Source organism: Tympanuchus pallidicinctus, unplaced genomic scaffold, assembly GCF_026119805.1.
Source record: "Tympanuchus pallidicinctus isolate F22 unplaced genomic scaffold, pur_lepc_1.0 scaffold21, whole genome shotgun sequence".
In the NCBI taxonomy this organism is placed as follows: Eukaryota; Metazoa; Chordata; class Aves; order Galliformes; family Phasianidae; genus Tympanuchus; species Tympanuchus pallidicinctus.
This window is the reverse complement of record NW_026294733.1, coordinates 12,837,580-12,857,589: the sequence shown is the minus strand read 5'-3', so window position 1 is coordinate 12,857,589 and position 20,010 is coordinate 12,837,580. Positions and strand designations below refer to the sequence as shown.

General features: G+C 50.5%; 2 protein-coding genes across 3 annotated transcripts in view; both read left to right on the top strand.

Moving 5' to 3' along the window:
• Positions 1 to 742: 742 nt before the first annotated feature.
• Positions 743 to 7,282, top strand: HBEGF (heparin binding EGF like growth factor). Of its 2 annotated transcripts, XM_052684528.1 has the most exons (6): positions 743 to 877; positions 982 to 1,170; positions 3,325 to 3,502; positions 5,478 to 5,633; positions 5,743 to 5,835; positions 6,776 to 7,282. In XM_052684528.1, exons 1-5 carry the CDS (start codon positions 835 to 837, stop codon positions 5,813 to 5,815), a joined length of 639 nt encoding a protein of 212 aa, XP_052540488.1. In that variant the 5' UTR covers positions 743 to 834; the 3' UTR covers positions 5,816 to 5,835; positions 6,776 to 7,282. The 2 variants fall into 2 exon arrangements, with proteins under 2 accessions (XP_052540488.1, XP_052540489.1); XM_052684529.1 differs by lacking the exon at positions 5,743 to 5,835.
• A 3,017-nt stretch (positions 7,283 to 10,299) lies between these two features.
• PFDN1 (prefoldin subunit 1) overlaps positions 10,300 to 20,010 on the top strand; it is a 28,664-nt gene continuing 18,953 nt past the window's right edge. Inside the window, exons 1-2 of the mRNA XM_052684544.1 lie at positions 10,300 to 10,408; positions 10,585 to 10,751. Coding sequence (XP_052540504.1) covers positions 10,376 to 10,408; positions 10,585 to 10,751 — 200 coding nt within the window. The 5' untranslated portion in view covers positions 10,300 to 10,375. The remainder of the gene's footprint in view (positions 10,409 to 10,584; positions 10,752 to 20,010) is intronic.

The window sequence follows — 20,010 nt, the reverse complement described above, 5'->3', positions numbered from 1 at the left end:
ACTGATAAGATCTCCCCTGAGCCTCCTCTAAGCTGAATGCTACAGCCCTCTCAGCCTGTCCCATAGGAGAAGTGCTCCAGTCCCTTCAGCCTCTCTGTGGCCGTTTGCATACTCTCCATTTATGTCCTCTGACAAAAAGGACTTCCACTACCTCTGCAGGCTGGCATGCAGAGCTGTCTCCCATTGGCACTGAGTGGTAACAGGGAAGGAGTCACGCAGCTGAATCATAGAATCATGAAGGTTGGAATAGACCGCTAAGATCACCGACTTCAGCCATTGACCCCACCGTGCCCACTGACCACATCCCTCAGTGACACATCTCTGCGTTTCTGGAATTCCTCCAGGGATGGTGACTGCACCACCTCCCTGGGCAGCCTGTGCCAGTGCATCACCATGCTTTCTGCAAAAAAATGTTTCCTAATATCCAACCTGAACGTTCCCTGATGCAACATGAGAACTTCACCTCTCCTATCGCTAGTCCTCTAATGGTTGCCAGCCTCAGTGTCAGAGCCAAGGAGCAGATTTCAGTTCCGTGCCGTTGTGTTCTGCTTCCAACACCTCGCGGGCGGTGCTTAGCGGAGCCCCGCTCCTCTCCAGACCGCTTTCCACGGTAGCGCTAGGCTCCAGAGAGCATCCTGCGGCTCCTCGCACCGCAGCAAACCCCGACGGAGGCGGCCCCGCGGAGCCCCGGGGAAGCCCTTCCCGGAGGAGGGGCGGCCCCCAGCCCCGCCCGGCCCCGCCCCACCGCTTTCTACCCGCGGCGGGGCCGCGCGGGCGAAGAGTCGCTGCGGAGCGGGGCTGAGCTGAGCGGCTGCCGGGACGCTGTGCCCGGCCATGGACGGGCGGGCGGTGCTGATCCACGCGCTGCTGACGGCAGGTGCGGAGCTTGGGGTCCGGCTTCGGGGGGTCCCGGGAGCGGGCGAGGGGTGCGGTGCGTTCGGTCCCGTCTCGTCCTATCTCACCGCGCCTCGCTCCCCGCAGTGTGCTCGGCGGCAGTAGGCGGGTTCGGCCGCGACGGTCCGCACGGCGAGGCGCTTCACAACGAAGTGCTGCTGCACGAGGGCGGCAGCGTGGCGTCGGTCCCGGCCACGGCCCCGCTGCTGGGGGGCACCGCGGAGAAGGAGAGTGGCGGAGCGGCCTCGGGGGACGCGCTGAGCGAGTTGCCGAGAGGTACGTGTGGGCGGCGGGAGAGGGAGCGGGGGGGACTTGGGTCTCGAGGGATTCCCGGGGGGCCCAGTGGAGCTGCCGGCGGAGCCAGGACGCGGCGGCGAGGCCTCGGCCGGAGTGGGGAGCGGCTCCGGCGGCGGCCGCGGATCTCCGTGGGGAGCATTCGGGGCGGCGCGTCGGGCTCTGGTGGCCCTTCGCTCCGCGCCGGAGGTCTCGAGCGCTCCCGGGTGAGGCGAGCGGCGGTCCGAGCTCGGCCCGGGAGGGGCAGCCCCGGGTCGGTGGTGGGCCGGAACCGCTTTCCTGAGCGCGACCCCGGCGGCGGGGGGGACCGCCGTGACTCAGCGCCGCCCACGCGCGGCTGCTTTTTATGCCCGGGGTTCGTCAGCGAAGAGTCTCGGCCGGGGTGCCGGGGGCGCCGCCCGGCTGTAGAGCGCTCCGAGCGGCCGCGCTCGGCTCCTCTCCCCTGGGTTGGGGGCGGGGAGCGTCCTGGTGGCTGCGTGCGAGTGGGGGGAGCCGCGTCTGTCCGGCCTGGAGCTCGGTAACCCGGCACCTGGCGGAGTGCGCTCAGCCCCGAGTGGGTCACCCTCGCCTCGCTCTGCCCCATTCCCTCCTTGTCGACTCTGTGAGCTCTGCTGAGCTGAGCTGAGCCTCTCACGAAGGAGACCCGGCCCTGCGAAGTGCTGGGGATCTCCCCCTACCCTTTGAGGGGGCAGTGTGGAAGTGAGGGGAATCGAGGTGGTCTTTTCCACGCATCCCAGCAGGCTCGTGCTGGTGGCTTAGAGGGCAGCAGTAGTCTTGTGGAGCACTCCCTCAGCACCTCTAATTGATCTACAGACAAACAAGATGTTGAAGTTCCCTTCCAACCCCCTGCTGCAGCCCCCCTGGACCCAAAGCACCAACGATACTGTTGGTATCCGCCTACGTGCCTTGGCCTGAGTCAGTCTTCCCACCTCTGACTTCCAACACAGGGCAGAGCAGGGATGGGGATGATGACAGCAGAGGCCCTCTGTGGGGTGTCTGGGGGTGAGAGGACAGCCCTTGCCCTAGAAGAGCTGCCTGCAGCCTGGAACCTCCCCTGCGCTTGGGGGTTTCTCCAAGCCCCGGTTTCCTGGTGTATCGGTTTCCTCCTTCATCCTTGAAGGATGTTGAAATTGCGCAATGACTTCCTAGACGTGCGGATGGAGTTCTGCAGCACGAGAGGCTGTGTGTGGAGAGGAGGAGCTTGTTGAGGGCTCACTGTGCGAGGGATCTGCTGGGCAGGAGCGTGGAACCAGTTGGTTTGATGTACTGCCCGCTGCCCTGTGTCCCCTCCCCAGCTAGCACAGCACTCAGCTCCCGTTCCCACAGTGTCACTGTGGTTACTGAGCACTGTGCTTAGGGAGAGCTGAGCAGTCCCTGTCCAAGCAGCGGGTGCCCTTTGCTATGGGCACCCTGTGAGGCTGTGTGAGGGGCTTGCTTCTGGCACCTGCTCATCTAAAGTTATTCTAGTATGTTGCTGGTTTGCCTGGTGTCTGTAGGGAGTGTGCAAGGAACTTGGTGCTCCAGTTCCCACCAGCCTGGCAGGGAGCTGGCCTTGGACCAAACCCCACCAGCTTCTGCCCTGCAATTAAAGAATACCTCTGCAGTTTGTAGGAATGCTTCCTTTGCTGTCTGCTTGGTTTTGCAAAACCAAAAATTGACCTGGGTTTGCCCTTTTAATCCTGCTCTTGTCCTGTGGGCAAGCATGGTTGTAACCACAGGAAGGAGCATCCCTCAGGGCCATGAATGGGCTCTTATAAAAGGCCAGGGAAATAAAAGCCAGATAACAGTACAATTAGCAATATTTTTTTTGTGTGTGTGTGTGTGTGTCTGTGTTCAGTGGAAACTAGTAGGCATAATGGTAGCATTTGAGATGCATAAAGCTCTGTCTTTACCCTGGTTTCTTGATTACTTGCTCCTTTATTTCCTTTAGAATTATTTGTATGAATCAGAAAGGCCATGATATTTGTGAAAATCTGGAAAGATGGAAAAACCTCTGCTTGGGGGCAGACAGAACAAAAGGCTGCGCAAATGCCAGGGTTGAGTTGGCCACAGCTACTGAGGCTGTGCTGCTTTGCCTTGTCTTTAAATGACGAACTGAGGTGACCGATGTTTTCTCCTTTTGAAATTGTTTTTCAGTTGCCTTCCTGTCAAAGCCTCAAGGCCCAGTTACTCCCAGGAAGAAGGGGAATGGGAATAAAAGAAGAAAAGGAAAAGGCTTGGGGAAGAAGAGAGACCCATGCCTGAGGAAGTACAAGGATTTCTGCATTCATGGTGAATGCAAATACATCAGAGAGCTGGGTGCTCCATCCTGCATGTGAGTGAGTGCTGCGTGCCAGGGAAGCCTTGTCATTGTTTCTTGAATTCTCCAGGCAGCGCAAAGGAAGAGTGCAGGGGATATTTTTAGTGCTTTTTCCCCATTTGTGCAGGGATTGCTCTGACTCCGTGTCCTCTCTGCACACTGTGCAGCTGGAAGAGCACTGAGAAATTTTGGCCTGGATTTGCTCCTTCAAGCAACCTTGGCTTTGCCAAAGTCCATCTGTCCTTAGGGCAGAGGCTCCAGCACCCCTTGCCTGCAGGGTGTCAGTCCATCAGCTCAGCAGAGGCTGTGGATTTTGGAGGAGGCAAAATCGCTGTGGGGCCAAGTTGCTGGCAGGTGCCTGGAGGTTGACTTCCCTTCAGCTGTAGTTAGGCCCAGAGAAGTCACTGAGCACCTGAGCAGGCAGGATGGAGGCAGCTGCTTGGGGGATGCCCTGACAAAGCTGTGTGCTGATGGCCCTCTAGCCCTGAGGAGTGGGACTGTGTCTGCACAAGGGTGTGCGTGTTCTCTGTCGAACCCTGTGGGGGGTACAGGTGGTGAGCAGGAATTGGAGGAGGCAAGCAGAGAGGAGAAATAGTTTGCTTGCTGCTGGGCACCTGGACCCAGCACTGCTGCCTCGGGAAGTGGCCAAGGGTGTGCGCCTGATCCCTGCTGACGTGGGCAGAGGTTGAGCTGGCGGATATAAGAGGCTTTGTTCTTTGCTATCAATCCCCTGAGCCACCCAGCCTGGAGCCCAGGGAAGATAATAACTCCCTGGCTTACAGTGCCCAGCAGCTCTCACGTCTGGTGGTTTGTGGGGATCAGGGTCTGCACAGCTCTGTGAACCGCTTAGATTTCTGTGCCTGGAGGCCATCAGAAAGTTGTTGGTGGGCCCTTCAACAGAGCTCTCAGGACAACTCCAGGATCAGCTGGGCCTCCTGTCCCACTGTGAGCCAGGCAGCAGCACCAGTGCACGTGGGGCTGGGGCAACCACATCCTCTTCCTTCCTAGTGTTCCCTTGGTTCCAGAGGCCAAAGGGGGATGTGTAGAGATATGCAGATGTTAGGGATATTCCACCCTTGGTGCTGGCATCAGCCAACATCTGGGCTGTCCTTAGGGAAAACAGCCCCATCCCTTCCGTAACAAGGCCTCGTGTCTGTGACTGGTGTCAGATTGTGCCTGTTTGCCTGGCCAGTCTCTTGGTGGCCGGAGCACACAGTTCACAGCTGGTTTCAGTTGTGCCATCTCAGGCTCTCCTCAATGTCTGTTCCCTCTGGCAGGTCCTGGGGCTGAGGCTGGCTTCTGCTGAGTGGAGTGCTGGGGGCACAGCGCCCAGCTATTCTGCATATGTGGGAGTGTTGGCATGCAGTGGTGTTAAGAAGCCCTGGTGCTGTGCCCCAGGCAGCACAACTGGATGTAGGGAGGGGCTGACATTGCTTGGCACTGCACAGCATTGGTGGTGCTGGGTGCATCCAGCTGGTCACACTGGCATGCCTTGGCCCACAGGGAGGGCTTGGGTGGCTGCCCCACAGCTCCGATGAGGTTCATTATTTCTGGTATGTGAGCAACCTCCCACCTGCCTGTTGGCTAAGAGCAGGGGAAACCCTGCTCCAAGCAAAGCACTGAGCACTAGGCTTTCCTCTCCCACAGGCTGCAACTTGACTCACACAGCCCACTGCTGTGTGCTCCAGAAACCTGCTTATGAAAGCCTGCTGGGTTCTCCTGTGTCCCTACTGTCTGTCCCTCTGAGACTTAAACTGGCCTTGCCAGGAGTCTTTATGTGATGCTTGGTGTATGGATGCAGAAGCAGCAGAACTTTCCAGTACCAGGAAGCAGTGGTGCCACCAGATGTGAAAGTTCAGGGTAGGGTCTGTGGGGAATGGGCAGGGTGCTGGTGAGGGCTGAACAGAGGCAGCTTTCTTTGTGCTTAGGTGTAAGGGAACCAACATCCCACTGGCCAACAACATTCTTAAAATCTGTTCTTTTCCCCCAGATGCCAGCCAGGATATCACGGAGAGAGATGCCATGGCCTCTTGCTGCCTGTAGAGCATCCCCCAAGCACGTATGACCACACCACAGCGCTCGCTGTTGTTGCAGTGGTCCTGTCCTCGCTGTGCCTCATCATCATCACAGCCTTGTTGATGTTCAGGTGGGTGGAATGGGGCTGTGCTGCTGGAACCATGTCCCCAGGAAGGCTGCATGTAGGAGCGGTGGGGGCAGCTGCTCCACTCTCTGAGCATCTCTGCTTGGCCTCGCAGGTGTCACAAAAGGGGTGTCTACGATGTAGAAAATGAAGAAAAAATAAAGCTGGGCATCACTGTGAATCACTGAAGATGCCAGATGCTGGTGAGGTGAGCCCTTGCTGGGCGTGGGGCTGCGGTGGGGCTGCGGGTACTGCTGCGTGCTGGGAGCTCTGCTTGTTTTGCTGGCTGGGACCAATGTGTGATCCTGTTCCAGAGCCAGGCACGAGCTTGATGTGTTTGGTGGCCTGAGAGCCCAGGCTGTCCTGCCTGGGCCCAGCCATCTTTGCTTCTCATTCAAACCCCTTTCCTTTGATATTCCTGACCTTTCATTATCTAAATGGAGCTACAATAAAATAAGGAACAGTCTCTTTGGCAGTGTCTGTGGTGATAGAACAAGGGGAAATGACTTCAAGCTCAGAGAGGGGAGACAGGTTAGATTTAAGGAAAACGTCTTTTACAGTGATGGTGGTGCCCGGTGACGTGGTTGATGCCCCATCCCTGGAAACTTTCAAGACAAGGCTGGATCAGACCCTGGGCAAACTGATGTCCCTGTGCATTGCAGTTAGACTAGATGGCCTTCAGAGGTTCCTTCCAATTTTGAGGATTCTATGATTCTCTTGCCGCCGCCTTTACGTCCCTCCTTGTCCTGTTGCTGCATGGTTTGGTGACATTTAGCAGTAGTGAAACTGCTTTCCCTGCCTTCCCCGCTGCCCCCCCTGCAATTTGTTCTGTACCCTCTGTCTGATCCACTGAGTCATTTCCCCTCCTTAGATATTGCCTCTATTTATATACGTATATAAAAAGCTTCCTTTTCCCTCCCACTTGTTCTTTGCTCATTACTTGCTCCAACGTAATGCCTTGCAGCTGGGCCTGGGAGTGCCCCATGGTGTTTCTCTGCCACTGTGGCTGGGTGTGCTCTTCCCATGTGGCAGTGGTCACCGGGTGCTGGGGTGCCACCAGCCTCGGCTCTGCTCCAAATCCTACGTGTTAGATGATGGCGCTAAGTGCATATTCAGACTGTGAGCATTTCCTTGATGCTGTGTTTCAGGGCTCGGCACTGATGCAGTTCTACCTCCTGGAAGATGCGAGCCGCAGAGCCAGCGCCGTCCCTGGGACCCTGCAGCACAGCGGGACAGAGCCGCTTTGGGGCTGGCCAGGCAGCGGTGCCACTGCAGGGAGCTTCGGCGACCCCCGGGTGGAGGAGGCTGGGAGCAGTGCTCTCGGGCAGGCTCTGAGCAGAGCCGGCTGCGTAGGGCTCTCCAGAGGCTTGGGGCCGCCCGCTGCAGTGCATGCAGGGGAACAAACTGTGAAAGGCTTGGAGAGCAGGCTCGAGGCTTCCGTAGGTGCAGGAGGGGTGGGAGGGTAACAACTATTTAACAAGAGAATGTTCCTTTTAAATTATATATTTATTTTAGATAAATTGTACATACTATTTATATTTATTGGAGGTCTGTCTCTGCACCCTTTGTGTAAGCCAAGACGACCCTTGTGTGGGTCAGACCTCCTTTATTTTTTAAGTGCAATGTAATATTCTAATAAATAACTTTGTAACAAACACTTGAGTTGTTGATTTAAGAGATGTGGGAAGGAGTCAGGTCTCCCAAGGCTGCAGGTGACAACTGGCCCATTCTGGTGGGATACTGAAACCACCCAGGAGCATCTGTGGAACAGTGGTGCAGATCTCAAGCCTGCTGGCCTTGGGGTGCAGCAGGGCAGCTCCTGTTGGGGCACCCCTAGGGGGAATGGGTTATGAGGAGTGTGGTCTGCCCTGCCCCTTGGAGCTGCAGCTGTGTCAGCCCCACGTGTGTTCTTGTACCTTGGCTGGCTCATGAATGGGTGTGATTCTTGGGTACCTGCAGATGAAGCAAAGCTTCATTAAGTTCAGCCATTCTAATCTAAATTCAATGCAGGCAGGAACTGTTAGTAGTTTTTAGCCAGCATTTGGCTGGAGATGCTGAGTTAGAAGTCATAGCTGCTCTGTAGGAGCTGCTGGGTGAACTGAGGGCTGTAGTCACTTTGGAGTCATTTTGGAGTGCGATTCGGAGTCCATTTCTGATTCTGCTGTATAAAAGACTCACAAATTTATTGTACATCTTCCTTGGCCTTGTGTGGGAGGAGCAGAGAGATGTGAAGCAGACAAAAATGGCTATCCCACTGCAGAAAATCTGCTTTCCTCCTGGTCATTTTGCTTTTGTAGATATCAAACTTTAATTTCCGAAAGGGAATGCTAAGTTATGTTCATGGCCCTACAATGTGTGCTAAAGTAAAGACAGTAAGTAGTCTGTAAAAGGTTTGTGTTTTGGACAAGTTTAGCCCAAACTTAGCTCTGGCAATGCATGAAATAATCTCTACGCTCAGCTGCTGCCTGGAGAAGGGATTGTGGGTTGCTTAGGAAGTGACTTTACAAGTTCAAATCTCTCGTGCAGCTGGTAAGGCAAAACCTGGGTGTGGGTAGGGGGAATGAAGCAATGCCTGGGCTCTGCAGAGCTTCCCAGGACAGGGGGATTAAAGTGCACAATTGTGGCAAACGGGAAGTGGGTTTTTAGCAGGGTGTATCTGTGTGCATTATCACCCGGAGAGCAAAAGCCCCTGGCAGCTGCAGGAAGCCAAGTTACTAGCTCTGCCTTGCACAAACCTTAATGCTGGTTTAACAAGATTCTCAACTTCGGTCCTTTTCAACGTCTGTTAAATAACTAACCTCTTCAGTTACTGAGCAGGAGGCCCTTTCGTTAAGCCTCACCTTGCTGTACCTCAGCCTCTCTGCACTGCTCCTGCACCCTGCCTCCAGCCCGGAGCACTGTCCTGCTACTCCTTGTGGGCAGCTCTGCTTGACCCAGGCTGGCAGCATTGAAAATAGCCTAGCTGGAATGTTTTTCTGTATACGGCTGGAATTTTTGTGTTGATTTTTGCTCTGTATGGGAAGGCGTGAGGAGGAGGTGTAGGAGGCTGAGTGAAAGCCTTTGCAAACCCCAGTTGGGTGAACAGCAGAAATTGCTGACTGGGGGTGAGCAGGCTCAGAGTGCTCTGCACAGGGAGGAGGGAAGCACAAGGGATGCACGACTGCTGCTGCGGTCCTGTCTGTGATGGGACCAAGGCAGTCACTGTCTAGGGGCAGCAAGAGGGGGGGGACAGTGTCCCAGCCCTGGACCTCCTCATGTGGATGAGACTGGGAGTAGCGGGGGTGCTCCCTGTGGTGGTAGCTCTGAGAGCCATGAGGCCATGTCAACACTGCTATTCTACCCTGAGCCCTGCTGCCCTCTACATGTCTGCCATGCAGGCCTGCATCCTGGTCTGTGGGGCAAGCAGGGATGTCCAGATACCAGGGATGGTAATCTAACAGGACAGGAAATGGGAACATATTTGAAAGTGTAGAGTGGGAAGATGGCTATATCTGCCTCTGGGCTGGGAAAGGACAGGAGTTCTATGGATACCCAGAAAGGTCAGGGATGAGGCCCCGTGGAACAGCTCTGGCTGCACTGTGGCACCATGGCAGCATTTCTGCCACCATCTGTGCCACCATTGGATCCTGCTGAGCCCCAGGCATGGTGCAGGGAAGGTGAGCCATGCAGCAGAGGCCTGTTGGCAATTCTGCAGGAATTCACTCAGGCCTCTTACTTCAGCAGCTGGGCCTGGCTGCACACCAGGAGCTCAGTTGGGAGGCCTCTGGGTGCCTGCCCCTGCTCCCCCAGCCCTGGACCCAGGATTACAGGCAGGTGCCTGGAGCAAGATACTGAGCCCTGTCACCCAGCCTGCCTCCCTCAGCTACTCCGTCCCACTGCTGGCACTCTTTGTGCCCCAGCACAGAGCCCTGCGACCTGCAGCACACTTCCTCCTCCATGAGCACTGGCTGTTCTCCAGAGCGAGGCTCACAGGCAAGCAAAATCCCACCTTTGGATTTAATTTAAAAACAAACAAGCAAGAAAAAACAAACCCAAACCAACACAGTGTTACAGCAGCCTGTTTGATAACCAAGCGCCTCTGGCCTGTGCAGAGCACCTCAGAGCTGCAATCCGCACCACCGCCCTGGCAGCGGGCGGGAGCAGAAGAGCTGCAGCACTGCAGGAGCATGGCTCAGACTGCGCTTCTGAGGGAGGCAGCCAAGGAGAAACACCAAAAGCTGTCCTTGCTTTCTCCCTCTGGGAATAGTCACAGCCCTACAAGTGGTTCTATTCCTTCCAGAGGAGGACCACTCATGGGATGCTCTGGGGGCTGAGCACCTCTCCTATGAAGTCAGGCAGAGGGAGCTGGGCTCATTCACCTGGAGAAGAGAAGGCTGTGAGGAGACCTCATTGCAGCCTTCCAGTATTTTAAAGGGGATTATAAACAGGAGGGGAATCAACTTTCTACTCGGGTGGACAGCGATAGGACAGGGGGGAATGGTTTTAAGCTCAAGGACGGAAGGTTTGGATTGCACAGCTGCACACAGGGCTGTGGACGCCCCGTCCATCCGTGGAGGTGTCAAGGGCAGGTTGGATGGGGCCCTGGGCTGGTATTAAACTTGCAGGTTGGTGGCCCTGCCTGCGGCGGGGGTTTGGAACTCGATGGCCCTCGGGGTCCCTTCCAACCCAAGCCGTTCTGCGATTCTACGATCCGGCCGTATTTCCTCCCGCCCCGCCCTCCCACCGCGCAGGCGCCGAGCGAGGGGAAGATGGCGGCGCCCGTGGACTTGGAGCTGAAGAAGGTAACGGGCGTCCGGCTCTATCCGACGGGTCTCTCGGGCCGCCGCTCCCCTCTCCGCCCCCTCCCGGCCCCCTCTTCACCCTCTCCCCGCAGTCTGGGCCGGCTTGGCCCGGCCCTACCCGCCCTTCGGCACCCGGCCGGGCCGCGGCCCCTCGATGTGCCGCTCTGCCCCCGCAGGCCTTCACGGAGCTGCAGGCCAAGGTGATCGACACGCAGCAGAAGGTGAAGCTGGCCGACATCCAGATCGAGCAGCTGGGCAAGACCAAGAAGCACGCGTACCTCACCGACACCGAGATCATGACGCTGGTGGACGAGACCCGCATGTACGAGGGCGTGGGCAGGATGTGAGTAGCGGCCCGCGCCCCGACCCGGCCCGGCGCTCTTGTCGCACGCCTTAAACCTGCATAAGGGGCTTTGGTTGAGTTTGGCGGCGCGGCTCTGACTGTAGCAGCCTCGTGAAGAGCAGCGTGCAAGCTAGTTTCCAGTCTGACTTGTGTGCTGACTCGCTGCGTGGCACGCTGACCTCCTGTGTGTGTTTTTTCTCTTGTGTTGTGACTTGGGCAACAGCAATGATTACGCTTACTCAGGGATGTGGTTTTCTAAAAGGCTGATCTGATTGCTGCCCAAAGGGGTGATTGCATCTCCCTGTCCCCGCTTTCCTTTGGGCTGCAGTGGACCTGTAGCTGGTTGGGCCTGCTGATGCAGTGAGCTCCCGGACCTGATTTGTGTCATCACACAATCTATAGGGTGAGTCTTAGGGAGCTGGCAGGCTGGGAAGCCAGGAGTGGTGTGTGGACTGCACTTCACTGGCAGTTGCCAGGTGAGACCAGTGAGCAAATGCAGGTGTGCCTGGGTTCATCCTGGGCAGATTGATGTAGCAGTTGGCAGCCCTGCCTGCAGCAGAGGGTTGGAGCTCAATGGTCCTTTCCAACTGAAGCTGTTCTATGGTTCTGATGGAGGTGTTCAGTGTGTCAGTCTTCTTTGGACCAGGGTGGTGTGGCTCCAGTTAAGCTTTTCCAACTGGGTGAACTTGGGTTTGTGTGGAGATGCTGGTGATGCTGAAAGGAAATAGATTTTGATCTCTTGCAGGAGATAGCTGATGTGACCCAGGCAGGCTGTAGGCTGGTTGTTTTTTTTCACAGAAAAGACAAACTAAGAGTAGATTCTGGAATCAACAATTTTTCTTTAGAGGTTTTTTCGTTTGTTTTTTTTTTGTTTGTTTTTTGGGTTGTTTTTTTTTGTCTCAAAGCAGGGTATACTTCTTCAGTATGAAATGATTCCTCAAGATTCTTTGAAAACATGAGTATATTGGCCTTTATGGTAAAATGATGTTGCTTGTGAATGAGATTGTGTTTTTGTGCTAGCTGAAAAGTACTGTCCTACTTTTAGCCCAGCTGCTGGAGTGCAGTCTTTTTGGGGTTGTTCTCTTGCTTACCTTCACATGACCAGGCAGGTGGTTCAGACCTCTGCTGATGGTAGAGCTGCCATCAGAAAAATACTATCTGCATGATATGAGTGTTCAAATTTTTGAAGTCTGTACTCCTTGTGGGTTTTGTTGTGCTAGTTACTATGCAAGCTCAGATTAAGAGTGCTTGTGCTCTCCATGCTGCTTATTCAGTGATTTGCTTTACCATTTTTTTCCTTCTTCTTCATTGGTTGATGCAGCATTTCTGTGAGCTGTGCCTATTCTGGCCGTGGGGCTTAAGCCTGCCTTGCAAATTGGTAGTTGCATTTGGGCATGCTCAGTATCATTCACCAGCAGAGTGAATTCACACCAGGGACGCAAGGCTCTTACCAGAGCCCACTCCAACCCTTTGTAGAGAATTTCTGGCTGAAATCTGGGCATTTGGTAAAGTTGGCTGAAGCTGTGCTTGTGCAGGAATTAAAGTCCAAAGGCAGTTTGGCATCTTATATTCCCCTAGAGACCAAAGAGACCAAATAACTGCCATTGCAGTTATTCTGGCTGCGTAATTTTTGTTTGATGGAGTGGAATTTTTAATTTGTTGGCATTTGTACAGATTGGAGATTTCAGCTACCAAAGGGATGTTACGGTGCATCCAACACTTATGATCTCTGTCGTGTAGTTTAGCATCATCTCATGTGACAAAACAGGGATATAGGTGTTTACTGTAAGTAGTGTTGGAGCTCTAGTGGGTTTCGGCTATCCAGAAGAGATGAGTGTCTGCATCAGTGTTAGCTATGATGACTGGTGATGTTCTGACAGCTTGTTTGAATAGCTGAATTATTTAAAGTGGGTTTGGTGCTTCTGTTCCTGCATTCAACTTCTACCTTGTTAGAGAGGTGATTATTCCCCTCTGCTCTGCCCTCATGAGGCCCCATGTGGAGTGCTGTGTCCAGGCCTGGGGCTCCCAATTAGAACAGATGTGGAGGTTTTGGAGGCGGTCCAGAGGAAAGCCATAAAGATGCTCAAAGGACTGGAGCACCTCCAATGAAGACAGACTGAGAAATCTAGGCTTGTTCAGCCTGAGGAAAAGAAGGGGGGCCCTGTTATGACCAGTCCAGTATTTAAAGGGAAATTGTAAATAGGAGGAAAATAAACTTTTTATGTGGTTAGATGGGGCCGATGGTTTTAAACTAAAGGAGGAGATGTTTAAGTTAGATGTCAAGGAAAAGTTTCTCTAGAGAGCATGGTGAGGTGTTGGCACAGGCTCTCACAGAGGCTGTGGATACTCTGTCCCTGGAGGTGTTGAAGGCCAGATTGGATAAGGACCTGAATAGCCTGATCTAGTGCTTGATGTAGTGGTCGACAACCCTGCCTGCAGCATGGAGACTTGAACCAGTGATCTTTGAGCTCTCTTCCAACCCAAACTGCTCTATCATTCCAATACATGCTGTGTGCATGGGAGCAGTGCATAAAATTGCATAAAATTCTGTGGAATAAGCTACTCCAGGGAAATGTAACAATTTCACAAATTACATTTGTGAAAATGTAATGCTTGAGGAATGTGATGGTGTGATGCATCCTGGGAGGAAGTCTGCCTAGTTCCATACTTGCTTCTGCACTACTTGAAAAGAATTATGTGGTTTCTACTCTAAGCCCCGAGCCTGCTTCCTGCCTGAGAGGCTTTCCCTGCGCCCTGGCAAGTGTGGAAGTCCATTTGTTGTTCCTAAACATTTACTGTAGCTAATTTTGGTTTAACACAAGAATCATCAGTGCCACATAGTATGAGATGATGAATTGCTGTGTACTGTATATATCTGTTAGACTAGGATATCATCTGAGTAGTGACATCGTGCCAAATACATTTTTATTTTCTTACTTCATGCTCTTTGAAAGGCTTGTTACGTAGCCTGATACAACTGCCACTGTGGTGGACTCCTGCTTAAGCTATTTGTGAACTGATATCATCGTGCTGCTTTGAGAACTATGCCGAAAGCTTAAGCTTCAGAATTTTGTCTGAATGCTTCAGACCTTTCTCTTCACATTCCTTTGAATGATGACCTGGACCAGCTTCTTATTTACCAAAGAAAAACATCGGGGCTTATGCTGGGCGCAGTGAGGAGACCACTGCAGTTTTTCACGCCATGCCAAAATAGGTGTTCCATTTTGTTTTGGTGTTGCTTTATCATTAGTGTTCTCTCATTTGTTGTAGAAGTAAAAATCAAGCAAATACTGTAGCTTTCGCAGAAAACCTTGAACATAAATGTGTATACTATTTCTATGGAGACTTTTTGGCAGAACCATGTGTGAGTGAAAGCTGAGAGAGGATTAAAGGTTTTAGGGTATTTATTGGGTTTAAATGCACTCCTGTTATTTAGTGTGATTCTGGATTTTGCTTCTAAATAAGACATCACAAATAATTGTAAACTTTTCTGAAGATTTTCCAATGGTGGATTTTTGGATACAGCAGGAAGAGCTGATTTTTGTTTGTTTTGTTCTGTGAATGTTTGGTTCTCTGAGGACAGATCACTGCAGCATGTGGTAGCCATCCTCTGCTTCCCGATCACGTTTCCAAGACTCAGTAAGAACTGAAGGACAGGCAAGGCTCTGTATTTATGGTTCATTACTACCTATAGGTCAGCCTGTGAAATTCAAGTGGCCATCAGAAGTGTGAAGCTCACTTATCTCGCTATTGAAAAAGTAAGGGTTTCATTTTCCTCATAAAGTCTGGTGTGTCCAGAGAAGTAGAAGAAAACAGAATTTGTGTCCAGCTGCTTGCAGTTGGACCACTGTTTTTACAGTGTGTTGAACAAGACGTTCATGTGGCACAAAAGGCTTACGGGCACATGTGGGTGGGTTCTGTGTCGCTGCCTTCATTTCACTGTAGCTTTGTCCTGATTTTTTTTTTTTTTTTTTTTTTTTTGCACTTCTTCATATCGTTGCAGTCTGAACAGTGCTGCTTACCATGTTATGGATGAGTGTGGGTGTAGTAGTTGTAGGCTGTCTTCTGGGAGCTGTCACAGGGAGCTGAAATCAAAATGAGGTGCCAGGTAATCTGGTATGAGCTTTTACAGGTGTCTGTGGCTTGAGCAGTGCAGTCAGTGGCAGCAATTGTTTGCTGTCCTCTTGTTGGCTGATGTGTAGTTGCAAGAGAAGGGTGTGCTTGGTCAGTGGTTCTCATAGTTAACTGCTAGCAATAGTGGGATCCTGGGACTTTGTATGACTGAATTCTGTTCAGGATCAGAAAGAGAGTGTGTTCAGGTGGGCACAGATTCCCATTTTAGCTTGGCATCTCTTGGTGTCTTGAAGACTCACTTCTTTCCCGCTCTCCCATTTAGTTCTTGATCTGTGCCTGCTGCCTTGGGCTGCTCACATGCAGTCTCCTGGATATCTTGGTGCAGTTGTAGCTCTCCTGCCTTACTGCTTCATTTAATTTCTCCATGAAGTATTGAAACTTCAAAGAAGAAAAGCTTTCCATGACTTACATGCAAGATGTATATCTGCTTAGTTCTAGGAAGTAGCTGTATTTCTTCAAAGAAATAAATCTGCTTTAAACAGGTGTGAAATGGATACATCAGATAAGTCAGTGTTTGTCAAATACTCAAATACATAATCAACAGGAAAAAAATCTTAAAAATAGTAGCTGTCTTTTAAAGTATGTTTTACTCGGCGCTGCTTGGAAATGAACATGTCTGTTGCACGCTCCCACCTATTCTGTGAGAACTGTGATAGAAGGTTGGTGAGCCAATGATGCAGTTTTTATGTGAATTTCGTCTCCTTTGTCTGGAAATTTCTAACTCTCTTTAAGCTCATATTTGCTTTGATTCCTGGATATGGCTTTCAGACAAATTAGTTCAGTTTGTTTCTTCTCTCTCCATAGCATTTTCCTGGTCTTCTACCAGGGCAGTACAGAGGAGTAGGCTACCTTAAAGGGGATAAAATCTAAACTTAGAAGGTAAGAGTTGGAACTGAGACAAACTGCTTGTACAGAGTGCCGTCATGACTAAGAACAGACAGTTCAATCTGCTGTGGTCCAGAGGCAATGTTCTGTAATGCAAGTGCCAGAGCTTTCAAGCACTTTTGTATTTACAGGTCAACAATTTGGATGTCAGACTGCTGTGGGGAGCAAGGGCTGTAGAAGAGCACCTCCAAAAAGGTGAAATCCTGGGTCTCTTGGAAGATGCCATCAGTCTGTTGCTTCAGTGCTACGGAGTTATCTTTGAATACGTACTACAGAAGTATGAAATGTTTTGGGGAAAAGAATGGTTTAGTATGGCTGGAAGGTGCCTACAAAGCTCATCAAGTCCAACTGCCTGATCACTGAGGGGCTACCAAAAGTTAGAGTCTGTTATTGAGGGCATTATCCAAGTGGAAGCTTTTGTGGTGTGCTGTGCCAGATGGCTTCAAAAGTCATGGATCTTGACTGTCTTACTTTTGTACATAAAATGTCAGCTTGGTATTTTGATGTACCAAGGATCATTAACATCTAGTGGACTTCAAGTACTGCACTTTGAGCCTTTTCCTCCATTTCCTATGGGAAACAAGGAAATCAAAGGCTGGATGCCCAGAGAAAATACTCAGCATTATAGCCTTTCTTTTAGACTATAGCACTGTTTCTCTGTTTTAGTGCATGGACTTGAATTTGGCTTTCCTCTGGCAGGTGAGAACGGCCAAAGTAGCGGACCACAGAGTTCCTGTCACATCCCTGTGTACATGGGAATGCCGTGCTGACTGTGTTATCACTGACTGTGACGAAGTAGCCCTACGTCTTGGGCCCACAGCTGGTGGGTGGAGATGCCCAGAACCAGTTCCCAGTCTGATATGCATATAAAATTTGTTTGCAGTTGTCTTAATACACACAGGAAGTCGAGGTCTGAATGTGCTCTGACCTACGTGTCTAGTCTTGCTTGACATTGGAGATGAGGAGGCTTAAAGTCGTGTTCCCTATGTTAAAACACTGAAGTAAACTAGTAGGGAGCCACTGATGTGCATATATTTTACGTAAGTTTCGTACAGAGACACAGCAAGAATTGCTGTGGGGAGAACTCCTTGAGTGCACTCTGCAGGGCTGCAGAGTGGGACTTCAAGGTTCTGGTGGGTGAGAAGCTGGATATGAGGTTGAGGCAGCAGTGCACTGCAACTGTGCTGCCCCATGCCTGGAGGTGCTCCAGGCCGTGGATGGGCCCTGAGCTGGGGGGCTGTCAAGGCCCTCCCCACCCCAGCATTCTGCAGTGCTGTGAAGCAAAGTCCTTAACTCAGAAATTCTGTAAATACTGTCTTGAATTTTTATTCTTGTTGTTCGCAGAACTATTTGCTGAATTGACAGAATGTTTCAGCCAGTTGGAGCTGGAGCAGGGGGAGGGAAGGAGAGAAAAGCTTTCTGGGAAGGAAGGATTTTTCCAAAACAGCATTTCTGGACCGAAAAAAGACTGAATGTTAATTCAAAAAAGTTTGTTCTAATGATTAGGAAAAAACAGTGAGTGGGGTTGAGTTAGTGCTAACTAATTTAAATCTAGCACCAGAAATATCTCTGCGTGAATGTAATGCTTGATCTTTTCTGACTGAAACAGTTATCTTACACCCACTTCTGTGATGCTTGCTGTATTGGTTTCTTTGATCTGTTGTTTTTATAGTGGGATTCATGGCATGCAGGAGCGAAGGCCGTGTTATTTAAGAACCATGAGTTGGTAGCTGGGTCTTCCTTCTCACTCCAGCATTTCAGAGGTTTATTCTATTTCTGCCCATGTTTTCACTTCTGGTTTGGGTAGGCCGGGAGGAGAGAGAGATTTTTTTCACCTGCATCTGAGGGTGAATTTGCTTTTCAAGAGAGATGCATCTTGACTTTCTTATTTTCCTGTGAACGCTCTTCATGAAGAGCTGCTACCGAGCAGAAGTTTGCATGTCAGAATATAGCAGTATGTCTGTGTCACTTATTCTTTTATTTATTTATTTATTTACTAATACAAGCCTCACTTTTCAGATCACTGAAGTTTTACCAGTGGAAGAACATTTGTTTTTTTTTTAATAGAAGCGTATTTAGGATTGGTTGACCAGGGGAATTGTTTCTATTTTCTGCAGTTTCCAACTTTGAAAATTAGTGGAAAATACACTGCAGGAAAAATTGTTTGAAATTCTGTACTAGGTTGAGCTTCTTTTGCTTCAGCAAGCTACAGGGCATCATTGCTACATAGCAAAACAAACAAACAAAAAACGACTATAAAACAAACCTAGAGGATAAAGTCACAAAACCAGGGTTGTAATGAGGGAAAACTATTGGTGAAGCTTTCACCTCCACAAGCTGCAATCCGTTGTGCTTGTGCTGTTTTCCACGCATGGTTTGAATCGCAGATGTTTTCCATTCCTGTATAATGAGAAGGAGTTGCTTTCTTTTTTTTTTTTTTTTTTTTTTTCTTCTCTTTAATTCCACTTATCTCTCTTGAGCCCTTGAAAAGAATGGATGAAGTCCTTTAAAAGCTGACTACGGTACTGGTTTGTTATTTTGGGTTGTACTATATTTAAGGCACATTCAAAGATAAATTCCCAATTTCAGTTTTTTAAAAGAACCAAGTATGAACAATGGTATAATTCTACCATCTAGTTAAGTGTCTGGCAATGCAGAAACTGCTGCTTGCAAGCTGTGTTACTATCTTTGTTTGAGGTAATGTAATACCCTCTAGCTATTGACAGATCCCAGCCTCCACACCTCCCCCCCCAAAAAAAAAAAAAACAAGAGTGCTGTTTGCATGAGCATACAGCCCAGGGACCAGAAGCATCATCTTGCAGCAAGGCGGCTGTGAGCGCTGGCCAGGCTGCAGCAGCTCAGAGGCAGCCACGGCTTGGCGTTGCTTTTCTTTTCCTTTAGCTCCTTAAGGTAAATAGGTTTATGGCTTACCAGTGTTCATCTGAGTAAAAGTTCCCCTTGTTGTGGCCTACCTAAGACTGCTTCTGGCATGCTGCCCATGCTGCTAACCTCCCTCCCCATGCCACTGGTCTCGCATGGGTGCACTGCTCTGGGTGCAGTGGTAAAATGACACATGAACTATAAACGGCTGCTTCTAGAATGTGTTCATATATAACCCTCCCAATATAAGCTGCAGGATTTGTTTTGCTGTAAGGTATGTGCTGCTCTGGCAGGGAGGAGGGGGGCATTTACGCTGAGCTATATTGGGTGACCCAGTGAGATGAGGGGCTGCTGAAATAACGGCAAATGGAGGAAAAGCCTCAACCACCTTGACCCACGTGAGCTCTGCTTGAAGGTTATGATATGGTGAATGGGAAATTCAGAATCAGACTGAAAAATGCAAAACACTTGGACGTGAAGGGTCCTGACTATAATTAGTCATAGTTTTCCTTTTTAAATATTGCTTGCTTGTCTTGTTTGGAACTGGCTAACTCATCTAGGGTGGCTAAACTGGAATTTGCTGGGCTCTATCAGTGCCTGTTATGAGCTGTGTGTTGTTGTGGAATAAAGAATCGAGGAATTGTTTGTAGAAGCAGATGCAGACCCTGGGAGAGCAAAAGGAGACTTCTGGATGCTTGCAGTTGTGAACAGCCGGCTCCTGTTCAATCAAGCTAGATTGCTTGGGATCAGCTCATTGGAAGCCTCTATTCCATTGGCTTTGAACAGTACTTAAAATGCATTAATCCCTTACTGAGTATGCTCAGAGCTTGAACAGCAGTGCAAGTTCAGAATTAAAAAGCATCTTTAAATAGATAAGGGCATGACTGGGCTTAGTCCAACTTTTCTCGTGGAGTAGTCTAATGAAAATGCTTGGCTTCAAGGAGAAGGGTGTTATGTACAAACAACTGTGCTGTGCTACAACAAGGCATGTTAGATTCCTCTAGAAATACAAGAAGTATGGTAAAATAATACTACGACTTTGTACAAAGTTGACAGTTTTCTGCATTAAACTTACGCTAAGATACAAAGAGTTTCCCAAATCAAAAAGGGGCTTTAAAGCTGATGTTGTAATCACCCTGTCTGTGAGCTGGAAGCCAGAACAAGTGGATTTCTGGATCTGCCATTAATTAAAATAGCTTTGGAGCTTTCCTGCCTCTAAAAATGCCTCTCCAAAAACTCGCACCTGTGGACTGCCAGCTTCTGTCCTCCCTCAGAAATACCTGAACTGTTACCTAAGCAGAGCAGAAGGGGGGAAGTGCTCATTGTTGGGCCAGCTGCCCACCACCAGGAGTTCCAGACG